Here is a 26,836-nt window from a genome sequence, read left to right as displayed (position 1 = left end):
CGCCTTTATACACAATCGTTATGGTAGTCCCCTTGCTTATACCTAATTGGATTTGATATTTTTCGGAATGTGAAATCCTTTAATAAGGAAAAGAAAAATAAGACGGAATTTTAATCCGGTGGAAATTACTTAAACGAGATTAAACAAAATTAGCCGCTCGGACTTCAGTTTCCTTTATGCAAGACCACAAATCGATCAGAAAACACCACGTATGGCGGTACTTGACAAGCAATCTCTCATAGGAGCTTTCTCTATACAACTGACTTAGATGTATGAATCACGATAATCTTAATTAAATCATAAATTGTATATACACACATCTCTACAAACTCTTGACAGCATCTTCCAAAATATTCAAAAATACATCAGCATGTTTCTTTTCAAACAACAATGTGGGTCTCAATCTAATTGACACATCGCCACATCCACCCATATTTACTCCACGAGCTCTACATGCGAGCAACACCTTATTTCTGAACTCAGCATCAACACAATCCCAAGCAATAAAAGTACCAAATTTTTCACCTCTTAAATTGGTAAACTTGCCACCTGATTTCGAAATAATGGTTTGTAAACCTTTGAATAAATAATCGCCAACTTGTGCTGTGCTAGAAACCAAGTTTGATGCTGCAATTTCCTTGTAGATAGCTTTTGCCAAGATGGCTTTTGATGGATCTCCGCACCAGGTATTAAATTGTCTATATGGTTGATTTGGTTGTAATTCTGGATTACTGAAGTAGAATCCAGCAGCCTGGAATTTCTTGGAAAATGTAACCATATCAGGAGGTGTTGTCAAATTCCAATGTTCATGAGCCCAAAATTTACCAGTTGCTCCAACACCAGTTTGCACTTCATCAACAATCATCAAAATGCCATGTCTCTCTGTCAAATCTCTTAACCCTTGGAAGAAGAATGGGGTTGCATGATTATCACCACCTTCGGATTGAACTGGTTCAACAATAATTGCTGCAATTTGTTTTGGAGAATTTTCAATAATCGATTCAAATTGATACAAACACCGTTCTTCTTCTTCCCTATTTTCAGATTCAAATTCAGCCAAGGGGTATTTCAATTCTGGGAATGGTGCCTTGGGCCAGGGGAATGCAGGAATATCTAATTTATGAATAGCTTTTGATCTAGTTGTAGATAATGATCCAAATAATCTTCCATGAAACCCTTTATCGAATGATAAAATCACCATATCTGAAGCACCTGGAGTTTCATTATTCATAACACTGGTCAATTCTTCTTCAGTAAATCCATTAGTTTGTCTCAATTTGGCATGTTGGTACATGAAAGCAGCCTTGTATGCAGTTTCATTAGCATCTGATCCACTTAATGAAGTCCAAATCTTATCCATACCTGGTGGAGCCGCAGCTAATAAACCCTGTTGAAGAATATCTTTATAGTTTGTTGAGGGAAAACATGCCAATGCAGGACGATTAACAATAGCAGATGTCATTTCGTCGGATTTTGCAGCTTCAATCAATTTAGGATTATTATAACCTAATGCAATTGATGAAATTTGACAATAGACATCTAGCAATTTATTACCGTCAGCATCACTAATATAATTACCAAGTGACTTGAAATAATCGGCAACAAAATAAGTAGCTCCATTGTCGAAAACCTTACCTAATTCATGGTTAATTGCAGTTGATTTGGGTCCAGGAATAGACTCAGTTGAAACGATGGGAGCTTGTGGTTCCGATGGAAAATATTTTGCTGTTGTTGATGAATTGCATCTAACAAACTTTGAAATTGGTCTTGCTCTTCTCAACATTGAAACAGGCTGTGATTAAGGGTTGATGGACAAAGCGTAGTTTCTTTTAGAAGTTTTCGTTCATGTGAAAGCCTAACCCTTCTTTTTTCCTATTTATATATGCTTCGTTTGGGGTAAAGTTTGATAAATTGATCTTGGGGTTCGTTTCCCGCGCGTGCGTTACACGCTCTAAAGAACAATCGAAAATTATCACAAAATGCCCAGTTGATGGGATGAGATGTAGGACAAAAGTTACAGTGACTCGTTGACAATTTCTCATTGGAACGGCGATTGATGACATCGACGGCAGGCCGGTTCCATCAACCTCTGAGTAAGCTCAGTTTGAAGCATGTGTAACGTATTCCGAAAAGATGTATTGATTAGCAGATAAACTCTAAATTTTTGTACTTTCCTTCTTTTTTAATACCAGAGTTACATTGGAGACAAAGTTAATCATTCTTTATTGATCTTTGTATTTGTAACAATTTGGTCTGAAAATGGTGCCGAAAAATGTTGCCAGTTTGAAATACACTATAACTTAATGAAAATGAAAACTATTTCGCGTCAATGCTTATTAGGTATCAGAGGGGAATGCAGAGTTCAATGAAGTGCTATATGCGAAGTAACATTGATATTTCTATGATTAAAGTGCACCAATACAAGTACAGATGCCAGTCTTATCCTTGACAGAACCGATCCACTCCTGACTTCTCAAGTACTTCTCAAGTACTTCTCGATTCCAAACAATCTACACCCATTTATAATAGTCACATTAAGATAACATGCAATAATATTTTACACATTTGCTATACAGAACCCCTTCACCAGAACTTCTCTAATTTACATTCATAACAAAAAGGCGAAAGTTTCCCTGTTTAATGTCTTCTTGATTCAGCAATTATTTTGTTCATTTCTTCAACCTTTTTAGCAGCTCTCTTGTGAGTACCTAATCTCTTTTTAGCCAATTTCTTAGCCCTCTTTTCACCAGCGTTTCTGATCAATTCAATCAATCTTCTTTCGTATGGAGCCAAACCAGCAACTTCTTTAACGATTGATCTAACAAAAGTGGTTCTTTGTGATAAAGCACCTTTTCTGTATGAGATTTTTGGGGCAACTTCCTTGGAGGCAACCTTGTGACCTTTGTTTAATCCTACTGCAATTCCTAAAAGATAAGTTAGTAATTTGTCTTTTCGTATATAAAGTCCATTGATGGATCCATGAAGAGTTACGCAGGAAAGTTTTTTTTGATGATGAAGATGAATGGTGATGATTTATTGTGTGTGTGCATTAATTGATGTGAAATTCGCTCTTGGAGTGAACGTCCCTCTTCTGACACATTGATCTATTATCTTTTGACTACTTCATTCATTATTCGAGACGTATGCAAATCCTTGTCATATTTTGTACTAAAATTATCCCATTACTTGATGGTCTTCTCTTCATTGGTTTATTTTCGTTATCATTCCCTCTAAACGGTGTCGAACTCCACGTGAATTCTCCCTGGTGCGTTGAATCATTATCACCTCAATAGTAACTCTCCTTAAATGTAGTAGCCACATACCTGACTTAGCCATTTTTGGTGATGTATACGTTTCTATGTTAAGAAGGGGATCTCTCTCAATCAAAAAATTTTCAAAATACCAAATTGGTGAAAGCGAGAAAGATTTACTTTAACAAAAGAAGAATGGGTAGTGTACATATTAATTGAAATGGTAGCAAAAGAATAACTGACACAAAATAAGATGGAGGGAGAGAAAAAAGTAAATGACATTCACGTGAACATTTCCAAAACCAGGGCTACAACCTCCAGTCATCATTTTACAACCATTTTCTGTTAGTTGTCCTTCTATTTACACAACTTGACCATTAAAGTCAAACTCATAAGCATCTAATCTATTTACAATCTCTTCCATTGGCAACCATGAATACTTTCTATCAAACTCAGCTGGTTTAATAGGATAATAACTATCTCTTTGTACCAAATCATATAATGCTGATAACAATTCTTCTTTAGTTGCAATAAATTTCCTTCCATCCAAGGGATGAATATATGTAACTGGTTTCAATTCTCCATTGGATACTTCTGTTTCACCTCTTTCTCTTTGTTCTAGTTCGTTCAACAATTCATATCTCAATTTCCAACCAGTTAATCCCATAGTCTTAATTCTTGCTGGAGTAGATTTAAGTAAATATTGATCAACACCACCTTCTTTAGTCAATGTTCGCAACACACGTGTAGATACTTTGGTATTTATCTTTTTATTTAAAATCTCCGACCATAGTTTAGCTCGACGTATATTTGGTTTATGTGCTCTAAGGTTCTTGTTGAAATATTCCGAACATGTTTTCGAACGCTTACGTTGTAAACCTCCATAAAGCCCTCTGTTTTGTCTCTTGAAAAATCGAGCTTCGTATTTGTATTTAGGAAAATCGGGGACGTCCTTAGGAATTCTCAAACCCCTGGGGTGTTCTTGACCTATTTCGTAGTGCGTCTCATCAATTGGTTTGGTATATTTTAAAATCTTGTAGAATTTGTCATACTTCTTTTTGGTGGCCAAAGCAGGTATTGCTGATGAGAATGGCCTTAGTGCAATCTTAGGTATAAGGAGTGATGTACATGTACGTGCTATTGGCACACTATTGACCACCTTGAAAAAATTCATGATGATTGCCTACTTTCCAAACTATCTAGTTTAGCTGATTGAATGAACGTGTAAGTTTTTTTTTTCCAAATTGGCCAATGGTAGTGCTAAACTATATGCAGGATAAGTCAACAAGTCAACCACTGTTTGTTGTCTTGTATCGAAGTCTACAAGAATGAGGGTATATGCAGCATAAGGTCACTAAAGCTACGGGGAAAGAGCTCTTTAATTTGGGATACCTTTAGGGGTATTTATTTTTGTACCTGCCGGTTCTGTGATGACTCTCTAATGGCAGGAGCCAGTATAAGAAAAGTACTTCAAAGACCAAAGCAAGACTAGCATCACACAGTCAGGATCTTTCATTCAACATACAAGCAATAGAAGCCGTATACTGCATTGTCCTTTTTATTATTATTCTATTCTTGTCAGGCCATATCTCCTTTAAAAGATGTGTGTGTTTTTTTTGCGCTTTTATTTGGTAGCACTGAGTGAGACCGTTATTTTGTTTTTCTGCTTGGGAGAGAACAAAAACGGTTGTCGGGTTTTTAATTTATGACGGAGGAAATATGATGAGTGACGATGAGCTGATAAGAAAGAAATAAATAAAGGTAGTGTACCTTGGTTAATTAGTAAAACTAATTTTAAATGAGTTACAAAAACAGCAAAAGATGTGTCCCCCCATCATCAAATCACAGTTAAGGTAAATGGATAGTGTGCAATTGCATATATGAAAACGAAATACACTATCCACCTTTTCTCTTAACCAAAAGATAGTCAAATATTAGATCTTATATCAACAGATGAATAACTATCGAGTGCTAGTACCTTTCTTGGACACATTTTACTGATAATGTACTAGAGAGTTCTTCATTATTTCTTGAACTTATTGTTACCCCCCCCCCCCCCCTCCTCCAGACAGAATAGTTATATAGCGCTGCTTCCAAGTGTGTGTAGTATCGAGAAAGTGAGAAGGGGAATGATCATAGGATTACTGGTAATATCGGTTATCAGATTGCATGAGAGAAAAAGATTTAAACAAAAAATAATTTTGGTGACGCAACTGCAGTATTCACTTTTCTGTCAAAGAGTTTTGTTCGTAGACCAGGAATCTAGCCCTTTGTTCTAAGCTCTTCTTTCAGAACTCGTGTCCTTAATACTTTGCTCATATTACTGTAGGTTTAGTATAAGTGTAGTTGGTATGTAAAGATGTATTGAATAATGATGATGATGAAAATGCAGGGAGTATTAAATAAAAGAAGAAAAAAAGAAATTTAAATTAACTGACTTTGCAAACAAAGGGAGCGAAAGAAAGAGAGAAGATTAATATTACAATCAACATCAACAACACTATATTTTATTACAACAACCATTGGGAACAACAGAGGTCTTTAGTACAGGAAGTACCACCATAGAGTCAATCTTATAAAGCATATACACTACCACGTTGATTGATTTATCAAAAAAGCCGCAATCAGATAGAAAAACCCTTGGTATATATCTATTTGTTTGTTTTTTTGTTTTTTGTCTTTGACTTCCAACGGCTTTTCACCCCCAATTCATTTGTCATCAGAGTGTATCAACTGTATACACACACACGTTCAGAGAGAAAGAGAGAGAGAGATATCAGTAACCACTTCAAGCTCATTCCATTAACACTACTTACACCGACTGCTCCCCATTTTTACTGGTTACTGTGTAACCTCATCTTTGCATTCAATTCATACTAATTAAAGATACAGGATGGCAGACTTTGCAAAGTCCATTTTTGGACTTGTAAACTACCACAAGAAAGAGACCAGTCAGTCTCCTACACCTCCTCCTAGCTCATCGTCTAACACTAACCAATCAATTCACCAATCACAAGAGTTTAAACCAGAACAATTATCCAACGATTTTACAATAAACCACTACCAACAGCAACAACAACAACAAATTCATCATCACCCACAACAATACAGCCAGCAATATGAAGAACATGGAGTCAATAAATACGTGCCAAAAGGGTTGGTGAATGTTGCACCAACAACTGCAACTGCGGTATCAACCACTTCCTCGGTTTATGGCACCACCTCATCCAACATAAACAATGACCCAGGTGCATATTTAAACCAAACTTTCAAAGCTAATGATTTACAACCGCAACAACATAATGCATTTCGTAACAATTCCCCATATCAAGCTAGCTCCAATTCACAAACCCAATTTAACGAAACTCGTAAACAAGACCAATCAGCATGTGTGACTGACCCATCACCAATGATTATAACAACTGATGAAACCGGACAAACTATCAACACCAGTGGCAACAATACTCAACCAAAAGGTAAACTTAAGGTTACTATAATAGAGGCAAGGGACATTCAAGCCACCCAACCTTATGCTGTATGTACATTTGAAAGTTCAGAATTCGTCACTAATGGACCAGACTCATTTGGTAAATCACCAATGACGGGAGGTGGCCACTCTGGTCCAAGAAACATGTATAATGCAAATCATGGACTGAGAGCATTACCTATGAAAAATCACCATCAAAGACCACAATTATACCAGCGGCAATTATCTACGCCACACTTGAATTTAGCAGGTGAATCAACCAACCCTATATGGAATCATGAAGCTACCTTTGATGTGGTAGGTTCCAAATCCGAACTTGACATTTCAGTATACGATGCTGCCAGAGACGATGCATTTCTTGGCCATGTGAGAATATTTCCGTCTACTGTAAAAAATAAAAAATCCCCTAGCGAGTGGTTACAACTTGGGGCAAGAATAGTAGGAGAAAGAGTTTCATCGGGTTCTATTCAAATTAAATGGGAATATACTTCATATGATGGGAAAAAGGCATATGGTCCTGATGATTTTGAATTCCTCAGATTATTAGGTAAAGGAACTTTTGGGCAGGTTTTCCAAGTGAAAAAGAAGGATACATCGAGAATCTATGCCATGAAGATTTTGTCAAAGAAGGTTATTGTAAAAAAAAAGGAAATCGCTCACACTATAGGAGAAAGAAATATTTTGGTTCGTACATCTGCAGCTGCATCACCATTCATTGTTGGATTGAAATTTTCATTTCAAACTCCAGCAGATTTATTTTTGGTTACCGATTACATGTCTGGAGGAGAGTTGTTTTGGCATTTGCAAAAAGATGGTCGTTTTTCCGAAGAGCGGGCTAAATTCTATATCGCTGAGTTGGTTTTAGCTTTGGAACATTTACATGATAATGATATTGTTTATCGTGATTTGAAACCAGAAAACATTCTTCTTGATGCCAATGGGCATATTGCATTATGTGATTTTGGTCTTTCTAAAGCCAATTTGAATAATGATGGAACTACAAATACATTCTGTGGGACCACAGAGTACCTTGCGCCGGAGATTTTGTTGGATGAATCAGGATATACCAAAATGGTCGACTTTTGGTCTCTTGGGGTATTGATTTTTGAAATGTGTTGTGGATGGTCACCATTTTATGCTGATAATACTCAACAAATGTATAAAAATATTGCCTTTGGTAAAGTTAGATTCCCCAAGGAGATTCTCAGTTCTGAAGGAAGATCATTCGTCAAAGGCCTTTTGAATAGAAACCCAAGGCATAGACTAGGTGCTACTGATGATGCAAGGGAATTGAAAGCTCATCCATTTTTTGCTGATATAGATTGGGCATTGTTGAAAACCAAGAGTATACCACCACCTTTCAAACCTCATATCACATCGGAAACCGATACATCCAATTTTGATCCTGAGTTTACTTCTGAGTCGACATCAGCGTTGAAAAAACAAATGGAGATGGCATCTACTCCATTATCCCCGGGAGTCCAAGCAAATTTCAAAGGGTTTACCTATGTCGATGATTCAGCAATGGACGATCATTTTGGTAGATCGTACCGTATGAATACGTTCAAAAACCCTGGTTCTTTTATACCAGGTGATCCTAATTTACCACCTGCAGAAGATGCCGTTGATGACGATCAAATAGACGAAGAGGATGAAATGGAACTTGATGAGGAAGACCATCAAATGGATGATGAATTCGTCAATGGTAGATTTGACTTATAGATTTATTTTTTTATTTTATTCACTTTGTTTTTGATATTGTTATTGAATTAACTTCAAAAAACTCGAATTTTGCTGGTTGGAGAGAGACAGTTCCACCCCTTAGTTTCATTCTAGTTTTTAACTTATTATTTTGTTGTTGAATTTTTTTTATTGCATTACTATCCTTTTCAATCTTGGTACTGTATAATTAAGTATTTATTATAGGGTAATATTTAGATCTTAATTTCGTTCCTTATGATGGTTAAAGATATGTTGTTGCAAATTGTGACCAAATTTCGTGTAATTTGTTCAAAAAGAAACAATCGGAATTAATTGAAAAAACTCACAACAAAAGGGCACAAGCAGAACCACTGTATATACAAGCCACTCCAATCTTTACTTCATAAATCAAATCATTCAAGACCCCCCTTATAGTCGTACTACGCTGCTTTCACAAAAATGCCACATCCAGGAAGACCGAAAGGTCGTATGAACAAGAAAACTCAAGCTGCTCAAGCAATGCAACAAGAAGCACTAGCTAGACAACAAGCAGCTCAGATGCAAGCAGTACAAGCAAATCGAGCGGCGCAACACCACCAGTCACATGGCAGACATGACCCCACTACAATAAAAGAAGAAGCAGGTATTCAACTCCATGATGAAGCTGATTTAATAACGTATCGAAACGATGCCCTAATACGATACATGTCAAATCATGAATATATTGAGAATGTTACTGCTAAACCCATACATAGTTCCAAGATTGTTCCACCTTCATTATATCCAACATTACCGAAACGCAAGGTTGAGGATTATCCTAATGTTAATCCCGAAGAGATATATTATGGTGATTTACAATATATGAAATATTTCGATGAACAATTGTCCAAGAGTTTAAAGATTATGCATCAGGAAGATGATCCTGGGTATGTGAGATATTTATTCAATACGGATAACTATCCTTATCGAAGAGCCAAATTTGCTGAATTGGAGAAGTTGCAACAAGAATTGAATGATAAAGAATCAGTGACAAGACTTGAAACGGAATATGATACGATACTTCGAGAATGTAGAGAGAAGCACCATCAGGAGTATAGGTTTCAGTCAAGCACTAGGGTCTACTCTATCCCATTTAAGAAACTAGCTCCTGAAACTGAAGTACAATGTGCACCTGATGGTTATGATCCTAGAGATTCTGACCCTGTGGTGCAACACCAGCCACCAAAGCATCAACCACAGCAGAAGATTATTTCAAGTGTTGCAAATAATGAACAAGATAATGCACCACCTGTTGATAACAATGATTTTAATTCGAATGATATGTTTCAATTTGTCAATGATGATAATGATAATTTTGGCGGTATTTCATCATCAATCATGAATGGAAATAATGTTACCCTGAATGCACAACAACAACCACAGCCACAAATGCAACAACCATTACAACAGCAACAACAACAGCAACAACGACAACAACAAGCAAGTGCTTTGAAACAGCAAGGTGAACAAAACCCAACCGCTCAATTTAACCAAGAGTCCATGACAACGGGGTCCAATTCAAACAATGAAAACATACGACTGGATACCAATGGACTAACTACCGATGAACAGCCTCCACAATCGCAACAGTCACCGGAAGCTCAACAGATGAATCAAGCTGATAATGGTGATGATGATGATCAGCTTAATAATGCCATGGTTGCTGAGATTAATGATTTGTTCAATGACAATGATCATGATATGGATCATCTGGCTATTGTTAATGATGATATTGGAGATCTTTATAATTTTGACCAAGGTGATAACGGTGATTTATTGGGTGGGTCGGAGTTTGAACAGGATTTTTTGAGTCAGATTGATCAGAGCATGGATTAGAAAAGAAACTATCAAGCTATTCTGTAATAACATACAACTTTGTGTGTGCTTTTATTTAATTTTGAATATATATATATATATATATAAGATTTAGTAGATGTACTAAAGTGTAGTTCCTTATGTGCATTAAAATAGATCGGAGATAATGATTAATTCCTGTCGGATCTAAACATCCAAATTGAATGAATGAAAATAATTTAAGAACCACTACTCTTTCTCGCGCATCAAAATTCGATTTCCAACTATAAACATCATCTTTGAACATTTTGTACAACTGGCATCACAGATTATATCCCACAGAGTATACAACTTCCATCATTTTATTCACCTTTGGCTCCCTAACAAGACTTTCCTAGATTCTGCTATTGATCATATTGTGGAAGCTTTTGTGGTTGTTAAAATATAATGGAAGAGATTGACTATGATCTAAATAAATTTAGAGTACCACCCCCGAAAGTAGCTCAACCTCCAACTAGGTCGAAAATACGGCAACAAAAGCTCAAATATGCATTCATTGGATATATCGTAGTACTAGTGTTTTTAGCAATTACACAATTTATAGGGGTTGGATTCTTCACGCTGGGATTCTTATTATCAAGAGATGTACTACCTAATATAGCTGAATGTGGAAGTAGCCGCGATTCATCATGTGTGCTGCCTCGATTTGACAAAGCAGTGATTTTAGTTATTGATGCGTTACGATTTGATTTTGTTATTCCGGTTGATGAGTCTCGTGAGTATTATCATAATAATTTCCCCATCTTGTATGATTTAGCTCAGGAGGATAGTGGGGTCTTGTTGAAATTTATTGCTGATCCACCAACTACTACCTTACAACGATTGAAAGGATTGACCACAGGGTCACTCCCCACAATCATTGACGCGGGGTCTAATTTTAATGGAGATGCTATTGATGAAGACAATTGGTTGTTACAATTGCGTAAGATAAACAAAACTATCGCATTTATGGGTGATGATACGTGGACTGCTTTGTTCGATGAGTATATTGACCCTAAACTCAATTTTCCGTACGATTCATTAAATGTATGGGATTTACATACTGTTGATAATGGAGTTATCGAGCACCTATTTCCTTTGTTGGAGAACGAACAGAACTGGGATATGTTAATTGGTCATTTCTTGGGGGTTGATCATGTGGGCCATCGATATGGACCAAGACATTATTCAATGAAGGAAAAATTAAATCAAATGAATGATGTTATTAGCAAAGTTGTCGCTGATTTGGATGATGATACATTGTTGATTGTGTTTGGTGATCATGGCATGGATTATACTGGGAATCATGGCGGCGATGCCCCTGATGAATTGGAAAGTACGTTGTTTATGTATTCAAAGAAACAGAAATTTTTCAAAAAGGAAAAGAACTCGTATGATATTACTAATAAAGGTGTTAATTATAGGCAGGTTAATCAAATTGATTTGGTACCTACTATATCGTTACTCCTAGGGCTTCCAATTCCATTCAATAATCTTGGGTTTCCTATAGATGAAGCTTTTGGAAATGCCAAAGAAGCATTAGTTGCGGGAAAGTTAACTATTGAACAAATTAAACGATTTAGAGACTTGACACCAAGTTTATCTGACTCATTACTTGAACAATATGAAGATTTGATCAGATCTTATAAATCGAAAGCAACTGATTTGAACTTAATTGAGCAAATGAAACAATATCAATTTCAATCATTGGAACAATGTAAATCACTATGGGCAAGATTTGATTTGCGATTTATGGGAATGGGGATTGTCGTTTTGTTTTTATCATTAACATTTATGATCACTTATGCTAGATCCATTCCTGCAGTGAGAGTACTGACTCTTTCTTTTGAATTCATTGGGTCAGTAGTTGCAATGTCAATAATTGGAGTTGTTTTGAGTTTTTCCGTTTATATTGTCCTCAAACCCGGTGACTTCACATTAAAAATTTGCCTTTGTATTGGAGCCGTACTAGGTATGGTTGTTGGATTTTGGGCTCCAATAATGGATAGATTTAGTGTTGAATTTATCTGGCACCAAACGGTTGATTTTTTCCAATTTAATTTCAATAGTTGGTCGTTCATGGGAATTGTTTTTGTTACTTTGCATTGTCTTATGTTTGCTTCGAATTCGTATGTTGTTTGGGAAGACAAAATGGTGCTGTTTTTCTTGCTTTCTTTTGGTGCTAGTTGTGTTTATGCATTGGCAGTAAAGGTTAATTTGTCCAAAGAGGCCAAGGTTTTGGGGATTAGTCATGCAATTACGTTTGTTGTTTTAACGAGAGTTGCATCAATGGTTACTGCATGCAGAGAGGAACAGAAACCATATTGTGAAACGACTTTTACTACTTCATGGTGGTCAATTGTTGTACTCCATGCACTCACGTATTTGCTTCCTGCATTCATCAAATCTTTTTACAAGTTATCAGATTCATATTATTCAGCAGCTCCATTATGGATAGGCACAGGACTCAAGTTTCTTTTATTTATGAATGCCATGTATTGGACATTCGAGTATGTTCAAAATGATGAATTTTTCAATACTGCTCGATTCACCATTAGTGAACCATTATTGAAATCTTTGAAACTTGCAATTGCAAGACTTGTATTGTTTATTTCATTGGTGTTGGCAAATTTCAGTTGGTCACGAGGTCCACTTTGTGTGAAATTAGAGTTGGTAAAAACTAAAGACGATGAAAGTCTGAGTGATTCTGATGATATGAAGAGTCAACGATCAGCTTCGATTTTAGGATATGGCAATGTTTATGGATCATCTTATTTTTTACTTGTGTTGAATTTCACTATTGCAGTAATGTTAACCACTAAACCAATTGGTGCTATATGCATTAGTATTTTGATCATACAAATCCTATCCTTACTTGAAATCATTGAAGAATTGGGGTTAAGAAGAAACTTGGTCTCTCCAATCATTTTCGGCTTACTTGGGTATCAACATTTTTTCAGCACTGGCCATCAAGCAACCATTCCTTCAATACAATGGGAATTGGGGTTCATGACAACTGAGACAATAGTATTTCCATTCACTCATTTAAATATTGTGTTAAACACATTTGGCCCATTCTTTTTGGTTGCTTTAGCAGTTCCATTAATCACTATCTGGAAGATTGTCCCATCACCAAAACCAATAACAGTATTGTCACAAATTATCACAAATATAACTACACTTAGTACATATTTCTTGTTCACTGGTTTAAGCAGTTCTATATTCGCTGCTCATTTTAGACGTCATTTGATGGTGTGGAAAATATTTGCACCTAGATTCATGCTTAGTGCAATGTTGATTATATCGATAAACATTTTCTTAATTGTTGTTACATTATGGGGTTCAGGCAAGGTGTTGAGACAAGTCAATAGAATATTCGGTAAATAGTTTCACAACAATATTTGTACATTATTTATTACAACAAAGTTAGGGTTGATTGTAGAGGGTTGAAAAGCTACCAGGTTCTCCAACTCTTTAGTCGTTTGACAACTGTTTCTTACGATAAGTGAAAAAACCCTCAAATTTCAAATGATTTGATTCTACTTGATTCAGTACATACATCACGCGGGGGTCCACTTGAAATGGTCATTAAGCTAGCGAATAGACCGATTTTGTTCTTATGGACGCTATGTTGTATACTCAGATTTTGTGTCCCAGATTCAAGCTATAACTCATCATTTACACCAGATCACATACGATATCTCAAGAGTGAAACCACGCAGTTATTCCAACATGCATGGAAGTCGTATATGGACTATGGGTTCCCCTTTGATGAAGTACGACCAATCAGTTGTGAGCCATATGGACCTGATTATCGAGATTACTCTAACACCGTGAGGAATGATGCAATGGCAAATATTTCACTGACATTGTTGGATAATATTGACACATTGATAATCATGGAGCAATGGGATGACTTGGAGTTTGCACTAAGATATCTTAGGGATAATCAAGCTGATTTTTTCAATCAAGATGCGATTGTTCAAGTGTTTGAAACGACAATTCGGTTCTTGGGTGGATTGTTGAGTGCTCATTTGATTTTGACGGATGTGACTAACAAAGACATTGCACTACCGTCATCATATGATAGACTTAGGAAAATTTCTGCAAACTATGATGGTTTCCTATTGGATATGGCCTATGATCTAGGCCTTAGACTTATACCATCATACAAGACAAAGACAAATATTCCCTTCCCACGAATCAATTTGAGAACGGGGTTGAAAAAAGTGCCACCTTCTTTACAAAAAGACGTGTGTACGTCAGGTGTGACGACACCAGTATTGGAGTTCACTTTACTTTCTCGATTAACTGGCGATTTCCAATTCGAATACTACACGCAACAATCATTTTGGAAACTTTGGTCGTCTAAACTGGCTTTGAACTTGATGCCAATGTCTATAGACCCATTCTCAAATCAATGGAAAGATACAATAACAGGAATTGGAGCATCTATTGATTCCTTTTATGAATATGCAGCCAAGTCAGCCATTATTTTTAATGATGATGCAATGTGGTCGGTCTTTCACACTTCTTACAAAGCATTACTCACTCATCTGGCACAAGTGAATCATGATACGATGATATTTCCCAATGTGGGAACCGAGGATGGTGTTATTTTTAGTGATTGGATAGATTCGCTAGGAGCCTTTTGGTCCGGATTACAAGTATTGACTGGCCACTTGACTCATGCAATCAGGACACATGTAGTGTATTTGAAAATATGGGACTATTTTGATCTGATTCCTGAGAGATGGATCTATGTTCACCATAATAGAAACAAGAGGAAAAAATTCAAAGCTGATGATTCAATTGCATTGGAATGGTATCCTTTAAGACCAGAGTTTATTGAAAGTACCTATTATTTATATCGTGCAACAAAAGATCCAATGTATTTGCATATAGGAGAAAGAATCCTTGATTTATTCAATACTAAATTCAAAGCTGAATGTGGATTTAGTGGAATACAAAATATCAAAACTGGAGAACGACAAAATAGAATGGAAACTTTTGTCTTGGGAGAAACTTTAAAGTATTTGTATTTGTTATTCGATGAGGAAGATGAGGTGTTTCTTCATAGACCTGAGTTGATGGGCTCAAAGAATTGGGTATTTTCAACTGAAGCGCACCCATTGTGGTTCCACAAAGGTTTGAGTAAAAGGCGAAGCTCTCAATTCAATGCCTACGCAGCTGGCGTTATTCCCAGTGATATAACTGATGAACAATTCACACCAGCAATTATCAGAAATACCACAGTTCGAAAGTCTCGCATGTATGAAATTCCAGGTCATGATACAATACCGTATGTTGGAAAAAAAGACCCATTTTCTGACCGATTCGATACATGCGAATTGAACCCATTGGTGAAAAGTACAAATGGCCTTCTTAAATCGAGTTATTACAATTGGTCGAATTTATTTGGGGCGGATTTTGTATATTCCAAGTCATTAATTAAGCCACTGTACGCCAACAAAACTAATTTGGATGGCAGTTATATCGAATTGAGTCGATCGTTCTTTGATAAGTTTACCACTTTTGATACACCACTAACTTCCAAAAGGATGCCATCAACAACTAGTTATGAAGTGTTTTGGGGAGATATAAAGGATTCTGGTTTTGCCGAGGTGTCGGAGTTGACATTTATCGGACAAAACACAACCGAGTCCATCATCTTGCCTGGTGATTTATGGGTTCCAGCTTTACTGGGATTGAGAATCATGGTGGAAGAGTTGAAATTGGGCTCAATTGAATCAAGAAATGTTGTAGTTATGGAAGAACATATTCTGCGCATTCAAGATGATAGCACCAACGATAATTCCATAAAGATGGCTCCCGATACTATATTGAGGATCAGGAGAATCAATGGGGTAGAAGTCAAACAGGGAGCTATAATTTGGACATTGCCGTTTGAACCTAGTCCAGGGGATAAAGGTGAAATCCGTATTACTAAAGAAGGGCGCATTGTCATACAAGGAAATGTTGTCGAGAACTTGATTGTATGGTATGGATAGACAAGACATGTTGATTACTGTATAGACTTGTATAGAACTATATATTGCATATAAAATGGGAAGAAAAGTGTATTTATAGAATGTGTCAATGTCGCACCAATATCAAAATGAAAACCTGTTTGTAAATGAAGAATGGTTTTGCTGAGAGCGACTTAAAAATTTCAATTCAATCGCAAACACTATCAAAGAACAACTAGAGCAACGTCCACGAGTGTTTCAATAATGAGCTACGATCCAATACATGACACATACACACCAGCAAAACCAAAAGACCCACAACTGCTGCCTTCGTCAAACACGATACAGAAAAAGCTTGAGCATCGTAGTGATCCGTTATCAATATCGAATCTAGTTTCAGAAGAGGAAACTCAATCTCAAGATCCAGTTGCACATGCTGCTACAATCACTACTCCATCTCGTTCACACAATGCCCATAAGATTCTGGCTATATCCAACCTAATTGAAGCGGAAGTGGAGAATGATGGTGATGATGATTATGACGATACTGATGTCAACTCGACGATTTTAGGCGATGATGAAGACTATACTGTGCCATCGGCATTAACCAACAAGACAAAGAAGAAATCGTCCTCATCTAAAAAGAAAAAGAAGAGCAATATTGCTAATTCTAAGTTATCTTTGAAAAAGGCTGATGGTGAACCATTTTGGCGTAGAGATATTCAATATGATATGCTAACTGCGTTGTTTGACGATAACACTGCTTGTTTTACAAATACTTACCCCGATCTGAACTTGCCTGGTGTAAACAATAATTCTAAAGTGACATTTGCTGAGTTATATATTCGAACATTGGCTGAATCAAATAAAAGTTCAAAAGTATTGAAAGAGAAATTACTTCGGGATTTTGATTTGGGAAAAGCAGTTTCAAAGGTGTGTGTGTTGGTTAATGCTGGCAGGATGAATACGACTATTAATTTCGTTCATGATATGAAATCTACGTTGAGGACATATCACTCGATACCTTGTTTGCAAACAGGACCTCAAGGTGGTACTATTAGACAATTACAAGATACTCCGCGTTTGAAATCGATAATCAAAGCGGTTAATGAAGGACAAGAGAAGAAAGTGACAAGTCTTGAATTGTTGGTTAAGTCGCCTCCTTCAACTAAACCAAATACAGATATTGTTCAATTACTATTTCTACTTAGTGAAGCCAACAATGGAATTCCATTTATTGAAGATTCAAATTTCCATTTGTTAGACTTGTTTGTCAATACCAAAGTGACACCTCAAAGTAGAGCCAGGAAACTATTATGGTTACTCTATACATTTTTGGAGACAGATTTCACACCCGAACAGTTATCTCAAAATCCATTTGGTGGGGCAGCAATACCTGATGAAGTACCAATACCGGAATCAGCAACGGATGAATATGATGTTGATCCTCAATATGAAATAGATTACGCTTCTGAGATGCTTCAAGCTAGAAAACAGTATTTAAGTGAGGATCATTCGCATGATGGTGCTCATGTTTCGCAACGAACACAAGACACTCGTGCTGGTGTATCTTCGAGCAATGCACCCAAGGTAAATGCTAAGAAGAGAGAGGTTAAATCTGAGGGAGTTGGTGAGAATGAAGACAATGAAAAGAAACTGAGTAAACCAAATCAACCTAGAAAGAAGCAAAAGAAAGCCGGTCTTGAAACTTCGTTGCCATTATCAAAGAGTATTGTAAGCTTGAGTATGCGATCGCTGCCGGTTGCAAAAGGTGAAGACAAGGTAGATGATGGTGATGAAGAGAGCCAAGCAAGTAGGATCACCACCAGCATTCATTTCCCTGTTAATGGTATTGCCAACTCGGTTAAAAATTACAACAGACTGACACATGTTCCAACAATACCCGATGGTAAAGAGTCTATTGAATTTAAATGCGATTTATTAGAAACAACAAACCCCTTGGTTCAAGAAGTCCGCACATCATCCAAAGCAAGTACCGCATCATTCAACAAGAAAATCACCATTTTGGGTAATTGGCTTTATCGTTATTTCAAATACAAAAAATCAATAGCTAACAAGTTTGTTGGTTTAGAATGGGAAGATATTAGACATGATTTAGTGTCTGGACTTGAAACTTATTTATATGAAACGTTTGGTAAATCATTGACTACAACTAAATTGTTGAATGAGATTAATGATGAGGAAAACAATGAAAGTAATGGCAATGGGTTCGGCACTGCTGATGATGTATATTTCAATTATATTTCAGTGGGGGATTATGATAAGGCAAATGAAAAGAAATCATTTCTATTAAATCTAACTACATTTGCCAATGATTATTTTATAACTAAAGTGGAAGAGAAAATGAATCATGAATTGACAAGTAATATCACATTTGACCTTGATAATGAAACAGTGTCTATATAATTGAAGGGTTATCTTTTAATAGTTGAATACATTACAAAGGATGATTTCTAATGAATTGATGATTCCATATCTTGGAACCAACGATGTGAATAATGAACCAGCATTTTTCAACGTTGTGGTACCGTTTTGGGTAATGTACAATTGTAAATCCGATTGACAAGAACCAGTGAGATGATCATTGTTGGTGATACTCCAATACAAACTTACTTTGTAATTATTGATTATTAGATCAATAGACTCAACCAGTTTAAGATTAGCATAAAGTTTCTTATAATCGGAGACCTCGTCAGGAATATTGACTAATCTATCACTGGCAATTAACGATTTATGTTTGACAATCAATTGATGCCAAATCCTGGTCCTTTTCTGAATCAACTTCGTCAATGAATTTAATCCATACATTACACAATTAATTTTCCCATTTGGTATATAATCATTAATCAATGCTGTAGTGAATGAAGATGATAACATACGCAAAGTTTTCAAATTTGTCATTACCAACATTTGATATACCGAATCATTCGAAGTATTAATTTCCAATTTCAAAGTTAAGTTGAGCACGAGTGGTGATAAGATTGTGAATTGGAACACGCGAACTAGTTTATCGTCAACGTATTCATTATAAGTTTTCAATTTATCGATATCTAAAAATGGAATGAATTGTTTAGCTAATGATAGTCGTAAATCCCAATCGGGTGATGGTAATACATTTAGGTGCTGTAACATGTACTTTTCTTGTTTTTGATTTCTGGTTCGTAGATTTTTATAGAATTCAACTTGACTCTTTTGTAGTAATTCATTCAATTGAGTTTTGACGTTGGATTCTTGTTGTAGTTTACTCAATTGTTCAACTCTGGTTTGTAATGTTTCAATTCGGTTCAACTTATCAGCTTTAATTTTCAATAGCCTCTGTTTTTCTTCAATCAATTCCTGTTTGAGTCTTATTTGAGCATCGTGAGCTTTGAGTTTGTCTGGTTCAGCTTGTTGTGGTGATGTACCCAATGTAGATGAAGTAAGTGGTGGTTTGGGTGTATCAAAAACCAGACCCATATTCAGATCTAATCGAGGACTCATCGTTCTGTTGGAATCACCTTCAAAATGATCAATTTTTTCATCTATTTCTGTCATATCATAAGGTCTCCCATTTATATAGTTTGTGTTTTGCTTATTCTGATGTTTATGGATTCGAGGTATATTGGTTTTTTTCAAGAGAAATCAACAAACAGATTAAAAAGTCTCAACTAGGATATTCATCTGCTTCAACAACGATGCCCGTAACAGAACCAGAACTCAAAGCAGTATGTGAATTTATACTTAGGTACTCCCAATCAACGAATATATTACTAACTATAAGTCTTTTTAGTACTTGGATAAAAAGGTTTCGGTTCAGCTAAATGGATCAAGAAAAGTCATTGGAATATTACGAGGTTACGACGTATGTATCAACAAAATCTAGATAGTGAACTATACAAAAAAACTATACTAACCATTAAACATAGATATTTTTAAACGTTACAATTTCAGATGCTTTGGAAGAAAGGATAGATGGCGAGAAATTAAACATAGGAATAACGGTATGTACCTCACAAGTTTAATACAAAGATATGGGTGAGGGATCAATTTACTAACATAAGTTATAGGTCATCAGAGGTAACTCAATTGTATCATTAGAAGTATGTATATATTTTATATATATATCACATCCAGAGCTAGCTTTCGATTTGAATCCATACTAACACCATTTATTTTTTAGGCATTGGATAAGATATAGTGTGATATCCAACTTCATTATGTAATTTTATAATATATGCTTTAAATATAGTACTTGTGCGTGTCTATTTTAACGTGGTATATGCCACTCTAGTCTGATTCTCTAAAATCGTTGTACCATTTCTATTCCATCATTCTTGTACCCACATTTTTCATAAAATCCAACATTATGAGGCGAACAATCCAATATCACCTTGTAACATCCACTGTTTTGAGCAAGTAAACTCAAGGATCTAACAAGATAATTACCTAACTTCTTACCTTGTTCACTAGCAGCTACTGATATATCTTCAATATGACCAACTTTACCACACTCATGTATAAGCTTTGATTCTATAAATAGCATTCCAGTTGCAACAATTGTTCCCGAAGAGTTTACAATGACATGTGGTTGATAAATTTCTGGGTTTTTGGCCCAAGTGGTAAATAAATTGTCAAATTGTTTTTGACTTATATCTCCTACCGTTGTTAGCACTTTTAATGTTTCAATATAGTTGTTGGAATAATCAGTTGATTTCAATTTTCGAAATGAATAACCCTCTGGTAAGGACATTCTAACTTCTTCTTGGGTCATATTATATAAGTCAGATGGTGTTTTGAAGGTAGAATAGAGCTACAGCTGTAGTAAGAAATGTATGTGAACTGGTATCAAGTGAATGAGTGTGATTTCACTGGTAGGCTATGACTTTGATATCATATCATATGGAAGCATAAACAACAAAAACTTTTTAACTCAATTGGGGAATTGTCGTGTATTTCACAAGTTGCGACATTGGATAAATTGGCGCCCCTGAGTGTCGCAAATAGTTAAAGTCAAAAATACATATGTTTTGACACTGTGTGTTAGGTGATACTTTCTAGATCTCTATAAAGACAACGAGTAATATTTAGGTTGAGTAGGCACTTTTGATGAAAGCTTTTAAAATACTGACGTATCTTAAAATAACCTAGATTCTTTAAGGAATTGGTTTGTTTATCCGTAGTAGTTGCATTATTATTCACCAACATTTTGCATTAATCTGTGAACAAAAACTAATTTTTAGTCTAAAAAGGATCAGCTCATGTGATATAAGAATAATTTTACTTTTGTCAAACCAACTACATATTCGAATGAACTTCATCTAACAGCCCATAGAAACAGTGCGATGGGCCTAGCATGGTTATGAAAAATCATAGTTCAATATCATTGACTTCCAAAGAGCTTGCTTTGGTTTTCAAAGTACAACAACAACAGCACACAAAAAACAAAAAACAAAAACCAGAGGAAAAAAAACAAAGCTCAAAATGTCTGACATATTATTTTATCACATTACCTCAACAGTACATATTGCCTCCAGTGGACCTCTAACGGGTCGGAAGCCTCTTTTCTTTTTGCCACAGCCGAAGAAGAAGGCCTAAAAAACCAACTTAAAGTTTTAAAAACAGATGTTTCGGTTACTTTTTTGCTCTTCTTTTGTTTTAATTGGAAAAATAATGGAACGGCAAATTTCTTCTTTCTTTTAGCATCCGCAATTCCACCCCCACCCCCTTCCTTTTCCTCTATCAAGAAACTAAAAAACTATAAAGAAGCAAATTTCAAATTTATATATGACATAATTTAATTTTGCCATCTTTTTTTAAGACTCGCCTTCTTTTTATACAACTAAAGCTGTTGAAGAAATGTCTTTATCTCAACCTAAACTTACTTATAAGGCTTATGCTTACAAGAATGGAAACAACCCAATCAAAGTTGTTGAAGAAACAATTGATTTAGTGAAAAACCCCCTGGGTCAGGGATACATTGCCCCACCAGGCAAAATTTTACTCAAAATCAACTATGCATCCTTAAATCCCGTCGATTACAAATTATACAAAGTTAAACCATCATTTATTGGTTTGTTCAACTCCAAGCAAGGCTTTGGTCGTGATTTTGGTGGTGAAGTTTTATCAATCGGTGAAGGAACCAAGACCAATTTGAAAATTGGTGATTATGCTGAAGGTATCTATACTCCGATGTTTAGTAAAGGATCAGCTGCTGAGTATTTATTAGTGGATCCTAAGAATTCACCCATTACCAATAAACCAGCAAATATCGATGTTGCTCAAGCTTCTTCATTTCCATTGGTTTTGGGGACAGCCATGCAAATGTGTTCGAGAGGTGGAATCAAATTTCCCCAAAGTAAAGTCCTTGTCATTGGTGCTGGTACTTCAGTTGGTAGATATGCTGTTCAATTAGCTAGAAATGGTGGCGCAAAAGAAGTTGTCACCACCAATTCCGCTAGAACTTCCGACTTGATTCAAAGTTTGGGTGCCACGTCTCAAATTGATTATCGTAAAAACCCCAATTTATTAACACCAGTATTAGAAAGTGTTAAATCTACTGGACAATTCGACTACATTATTGATTGTTGGGGTGGAAGTGATTTGTTCCCTGAAATCAACACGATTTTAAGAAAAGGAGGTGTTTACAATACCATTGTTGGAGATGCGCCAGGAACCGGGTTAGCTGCGCTTCTCGGTGGTGCCAAATCAGTTACAAGAACAATTGGTTCAAAGTTGGGATTTTTGAATTATACTTATGAATTAATGTTGTTGGACAATAATGCCGGTTGGATTGATGAAGCTAGAGACTTAGTTGGTAATGGTGAAGTGAAAATTTTTATCGATTCAATTTGGCCATTTGATCAATTGAATGAAGCTATTGAAAAATTAGAAAGTGGTACAGCCCAAGGAAAAATCGTATTGGAGGTGTCTAAGAGTAGTAGTAGTAGTAGTAATACTTCTACTTCAGAGGCTGGCTCTGTAAATGGATCCAACACAAATCCATTTAAATAAACTAAACTTTGGAAATTGTGTAGACTCAAATAAATGTATTTTTTTTTACAATGAGCCACCAGTGTATTTTACTACAGTTTTTTTTTTCTTCCTTTGTTTCTACTCAGCGAATGATTGGTTTTGTTTGGTCATACTCGTTACCTCGTTTATTAACGTAAAATTTGTAGATATAAAAGATTAACACCTTTTAACTTCCCATTATTATTATTTTAAAAAACCCTGCTAAAGCTCCATTAGCTTAAATAATCGTAAATCATTTGCGTATCCCATCGTTTAGTTATATTCGTTTCTAAACATCCAACAACAATATCATAAACTTTAGTAAATTCAGGAAATACTTCGCTCAGTTTATACAGTTTCCAATCATCGCGTAATTGGTTCAATTCTTCTTGTCTTTTTAAATCAACCATTGATGGGGATTGCATCATTAATGCTGCTGGTATACTTTCATCCTCAACATCATCTTTCGAATCAGCTTCCTCTTCACCTTCATCAATCCTATTCAACGACTCTTTTGAATTCTTGCCACTCAGTCCTTCTTTACTCTTTGATTCATCTTTTAACACCCATTCCATTAAACATGCTTTTCTTAATTCTGCTTTATTATACTTACCAGCAGTTATCATGGCTCTTAATCGTGGCTCATATTGATGCTGGAATGGTAATTTACCCACACACATGGCATACATCAACACACCCAAGGCCCATACATCAGCCAGTGGACCCAATGGTGGTGGACTAGGTTGTAACAACTCAGGAGAGGCATATGGTAATGAACCGATGTGCGAATGAGGTAAATCAGAACCAACTCCTCCACTGTTGTTACCATTATCATTATTTGCTTGTGACGATAACCATTTCTTACTAAATTCAAAACAGTCGTTATTACTAGTATTACGCGCAGTCTGATTCAATTTGTGATCAGATGTGGTCGGTGATATACCTTCAGATGAAACAGGGGTTAAATGCACTGATTGTATAGACGGACCATGGGTCTTGAAGAAATTAGATACACCAATTTGCGAATCATCGTTTATCAAATAATCCAATGTTCTAGCGTTTGCTCCATCACCTCCTCCAGGATAAGGTTTTCTATTTTCTGTATTTGATGACTTACTTCTAATCATCAAAGTATCCATATCATCATTATCATCTTCTGGTGATAATAGTTGTGGTGATGAAGTTGGTGGCGGTGACCGTCTTCTATTACTACCCATCTTGAGGGGATACTTCATTGAATTCTTTCTGCTTATTCGCATACTGTAAATTCTAGCCATTCCAAAATCACATAAAATCATTTTACAATGATCATCTTTATCTCTTCTTACCAAGACATTTTCCAATTTAATATCCCCATGAACAATTCCCTTTTCTTCATGCATGTACAACAAAGCAGTAACGACTTGTCTTGTGTAATCAATAATTTCATTCATTCTTTGTCTTTGCTTCTCAATCAGGAAGTTTATTGGGCCCGAATGCGTATGTAATCCACCATTAAATTGACCCCACATTGTAACCACATCAAACAAGGTTCCACCTTCTATTCTATCCATCAAACAGAAAATTGTATCTTCAGTTTCAAAGTGATCAATCAATGGAAGTATATTATCATGATGCAATTGTTTCCAAATGGATATTTCTTTCTTGAAAACTTCCAACACTTTTGGATTGGTGGTTACATTAGGCATATCCACTCGAGAATTTCTTCTACTTCCAGGACAACTAAACTCGAAATCTCGTGTCGATTTGACAATCTTCATTGCTCTGATATTTCCCTTCTTATCAACGCATTCACGTATAGTTCCCCAGGCTCCATACCCAATACATTTTCCCAACTCATGTTCCATCACTATCGCACCTCTTTCATCAACATTGTATTTTTGATTCATTTCTTGCAACTTTTTTATATCAGTGGTTGATGTTCTGGCAAGAAGTCTACCAGCCAAAGTGTTTACACTACCAACACGCTGCTTCTTGGTGAAACTATTATCATTTGATCCAAAACCACCATCACTTTTCGGAGTCTTACTAGATCCAAATGACCCAAAGCCTCCTCCTCCATTCAAGTAATTTTTAGCAAATAATGAAAATTGAGAATAATCAACACTTTCGGAAAAGTTTCGCACAACCTTTTTACGTTGTGAATATGGTAAATCATTGAAATTTGGTGGTAAACTGTGTAGAATAGCTTCAAAATCAACATCTCCACCACTACCAGGCTGTGAATCCAATGCTGTAGATGATGCTTTTTGCTTCTTTGATTTTCTCATCAGCAATCCACTTCCAGATGTTTCTCGTTTTGGACTATGACTAGGTGTTTCAACCTGCTCTGCAAGTTGTTTAAGCTTCAATACTTCCGTATCTTTGGGGCCCGTTGATTGCCCCTCATGTCCCGGACGTTTCATCTTCATATAATCATGCAATTTCGAATATGAATGTTTGGACGGTATTTGACTATTGTGTCGTATGGGTTGTGGAGCAACCTGTGCATGCAAAAGATTCAAATCCAAATATGAAGCATTGTGGCTTCTAGGTGTATTTGACTGAGTCGTGTAAGCACTCATAGTACTGGTAGTGGTACGTGTTCTTGTCAAGTCCAAGTCAGAATTGTTGTTCCATTTGTAAACCATATCAGAAAAATCCAACCCTGGGATGTACTCATCCTCTAGACCTCGAGTGTAGTTCATTACATCTATGCTACTGTCATGTGATCGTGCATGCAATTTGTTACTACCGTTGTTGTCATTATCGCCTTCATTATATGGTTGAAACTCAGTTGAAGATTCTTGTCTCACGGTTTGCGGTCTTATTGTTCCATCTTGATAGATACGATGACCAGTTTCCAGATCGAAATTATTCTTTTCAGTTTCCGAAAACCCTCTAGACCGCCTGTACTCACTTTTGCGAAAGCCTGTGGTTGGGGTTGCTGTTTCTAGTTTGCCAAATGGTCCTGCAACGCTAGTATGGCGTGATTTTTGATAATCTAAACCAGACTTATGGGCGTGACGTTGTTCGGAATCAGTTTGCTGTTGCAGTTGTCGTCCTTCATGGGCTGTCTGTGAGTTTTGCCTACTATTTGAATGATTATTGTTGCTGTCAATATGGAACTTTGAATCATCAATTAGATTTACCGTTGATACTTTTGGTTGTGACTTTAATGGGATTTCCATTAATAGAGATGTTATGTTATGTGTGGGGTATTATAGGGAGTGGTTAAACTGAAAATTGGTACTGCTCGGTTGGAGGTTTTTGTAAAAATGTTGATTAAAACGTTGTGGTTATAATTGTAATATAATGACGCAATCTTGGAAAAGGATGTTTGATATTATTATTATATTACTGATGGTGTTGGGATAATATTTTCTTGGTCAGCTGAATGGATTGATGATTAAATTGATGATTGATGATTCACACAAAGTACATGTACATTGTTTGTATTGTCATCAAGACAACAAAAGAAAAAAAAAAAGAGGAGTTGCAGTGTCGTGTTATTTTTCATATTTATTACGACATTACCATTCCCCACTTCAATCATAAACATCGTT

The 26,836-nt window shown here is 36.0% G+C and overlaps 13 protein-coding genes across 13 annotated transcripts; 7 read left to right on the top strand and 6 right to left on the bottom strand. All coding sequences in view use genetic code 12, as the record gives it.

Annotated features, from left to right (window-relative positions):
* Positions 1 to 322: 322 nt before the first annotated feature.
* On the bottom strand, positions 323 to 1,783 carry CORT_0A10730 (Uga11 gamma-aminobutyrate (GABA) transaminase; the record flags this gene model as incomplete). The annotated part of the gene is made up of 1 exon (XM_003866849.1): positions 323 to 1,783. One exon carries the CDS (start codon positions 1,781 to 1,783, stop codon positions 323 to 325), a length of 1,461 nt encoding a protein of 486 aa, XP_003866897.1.
* An 854-nt stretch (positions 1,784 to 2,637) lies between these two features.
* On the bottom strand, positions 2,638 to 3,336 carry CORT_0A10720 (Rpl39 ribosomal protein L39; the record flags this gene model as incomplete). Its single annotated transcript, XM_003866848.1, has 2 exons — positions 2,638 to 2,924; positions 3,324 to 3,336. The coding sequence occupies 2 exons, from the start codon at positions 3,334 to 3,336 to the stop codon at positions 2,638 to 2,640; spliced, it is 300 nt and encodes a 99-aa protein (XP_003866896.1).
* Positions 3,337 to 3,612: 276 nt separating this feature from the next.
* Positions 3,613 to 4,425, bottom strand: CORT_0A10710 (ribosomal protein, large subunit, mitochondrial precursor; the record flags this gene model as incomplete). Its single annotated transcript, XM_003866847.1, has 1 exon — positions 3,613 to 4,425. The coding sequence occupies one exon, from the start codon at positions 4,423 to 4,425 to the stop codon at positions 3,613 to 3,615; it is 813 nt and encodes a 270-aa protein (XP_003866895.1).
* Positions 4,426 to 6,144: 1,719 nt separating this feature from the next.
* On the top strand, positions 6,145 to 8,460 carry CORT_0A10700 (Sch9 protein kinase; the record flags this gene model as incomplete). Its single annotated transcript, XM_003866846.1, has 1 exon — positions 6,145 to 8,460. One exon carries the CDS (start codon positions 6,145 to 6,147, stop codon positions 8,458 to 8,460), a length of 2,316 nt encoding a protein of 771 aa, XP_003866894.1.
* Positions 8,461 to 8,898: 438 nt separating this feature from the next.
* On the top strand, positions 8,899 to 10,314 carry CORT_0A10690 (hypothetical protein; the record flags this gene model as incomplete). The annotated part of the gene is made up of 1 exon (XM_003866845.1): positions 8,899 to 10,314. The coding sequence occupies one exon, from the start codon at positions 8,899 to 8,901 to the stop codon at positions 10,312 to 10,314; it is 1,416 nt and encodes a 471-aa protein (XP_003866893.1).
* A 405-nt stretch (positions 10,315 to 10,719) lies between these two features.
* CORT_0A10680 (Gpi13 protein) lies at positions 10,720 to 13,698 on the top strand (the record flags this gene model as incomplete). Its single annotated transcript, XM_003866844.1, has 1 exon — positions 10,720 to 13,698. One exon carries the CDS (start codon positions 10,720 to 10,722, stop codon positions 13,696 to 13,698), a length of 2,979 nt encoding a protein of 992 aa, XP_003866892.1.
* Positions 13,699 to 13,892: 194 nt separating this feature from the next.
* CORT_0A10670 (Mnl1 protein) lies at positions 13,893 to 16,322 on the top strand (the record flags this gene model as incomplete). Its single annotated transcript, XM_003866843.1, has 1 exon — positions 13,893 to 16,322. One exon carries the CDS (start codon positions 13,893 to 13,895, stop codon positions 16,320 to 16,322), a length of 2,430 nt encoding a protein of 809 aa, XP_003866891.1.
* A 222-nt stretch (positions 16,323 to 16,544) lies between these two features.
* Positions 16,545 to 18,707, top strand: CORT_0A10660 (hypothetical protein; the record flags this gene model as incomplete). The annotated part of the gene is made up of 1 exon (XM_003866842.1): positions 16,545 to 18,707. The coding sequence occupies one exon, from the start codon at positions 16,545 to 16,547 to the stop codon at positions 18,705 to 18,707; it is 2,163 nt and encodes a 720-aa protein (XP_003866890.1).
* A 15-nt stretch (positions 18,708 to 18,722) lies between these two features.
* CORT_0A10650 (hypothetical protein) lies at positions 18,723 to 19,835 on the bottom strand (the record flags this gene model as incomplete). Its single annotated transcript, XM_003866841.1, has 1 exon — positions 18,723 to 19,835. The coding sequence occupies one exon, from the start codon at positions 19,833 to 19,835 to the stop codon at positions 18,723 to 18,725; it is 1,113 nt and encodes a 370-aa protein (XP_003866889.1).
* A 140-nt stretch (positions 19,836 to 19,975) lies between these two features.
* Positions 19,976 to 20,443, top strand: CORT_0A10640 (Smx2 protein; the record flags this gene model as incomplete). Its single annotated transcript, XM_003866840.1, has 4 exons — positions 19,976 to 20,005; positions 20,071 to 20,142; positions 20,207 to 20,281; positions 20,348 to 20,443. 4 exons carry the CDS (start codon positions 19,976 to 19,978, stop codon positions 20,441 to 20,443), a joined length of 273 nt encoding a protein of 90 aa, XP_003866888.1.
* Positions 20,444 to 20,580: 137 nt separating this feature from the next.
* CORT_0A10630 (Gna1 Glucosamine-6-phosphate acetyltransferase) lies at positions 20,581 to 21,051 on the bottom strand (the record flags this gene model as incomplete). The annotated part of the gene is made up of 1 exon (XM_003866839.1): positions 20,581 to 21,051. The coding sequence occupies one exon, from the start codon at positions 21,049 to 21,051 to the stop codon at positions 20,581 to 20,583; it is 471 nt and encodes a 156-aa protein (XP_003866887.1).
* Positions 21,052 to 22,136: 1,085 nt separating this feature from the next.
* Positions 22,137 to 23,291, top strand: CORT_0A10620 (Yim1 protein; the record flags this gene model as incomplete). The annotated part of the gene is made up of 1 exon (XM_003866838.1): positions 22,137 to 23,291. The coding sequence occupies one exon, from the start codon at positions 22,137 to 22,139 to the stop codon at positions 23,289 to 23,291; it is 1,155 nt and encodes a 384-aa protein (XP_003866886.1).
* A 233-nt stretch (positions 23,292 to 23,524) lies between these two features.
* CORT_0A10610 (hypothetical protein) lies at positions 23,525 to 26,461 on the bottom strand (the record flags this gene model as incomplete). Its single annotated transcript, XM_003866837.1, has 1 exon — positions 23,525 to 26,461. One exon carries the CDS (start codon positions 26,459 to 26,461, stop codon positions 23,525 to 23,527), a length of 2,937 nt encoding a protein of 978 aa, XP_003866885.1.
* Between the last annotated feature and the right edge of the window lie 375 nt (positions 26,462 to 26,836).

Source organism: Candida orthopsilosis, assembly GCF_000315875.1.
Source record: "Candida orthopsilosis Co 90-125, chromosome 1 draft sequence".
Classification (NCBI taxonomy): Eukaryota; Fungi; Ascomycota; class Pichiomycetes; order Serinales; family Debaryomycetaceae; genus Lodderomyces; species Lodderomyces orthopsilosis.
The sequence above is the reverse complement of the archived record's forward strand: the minus strand, read 5'-3'. Positions and strand labels throughout refer to the sequence as shown.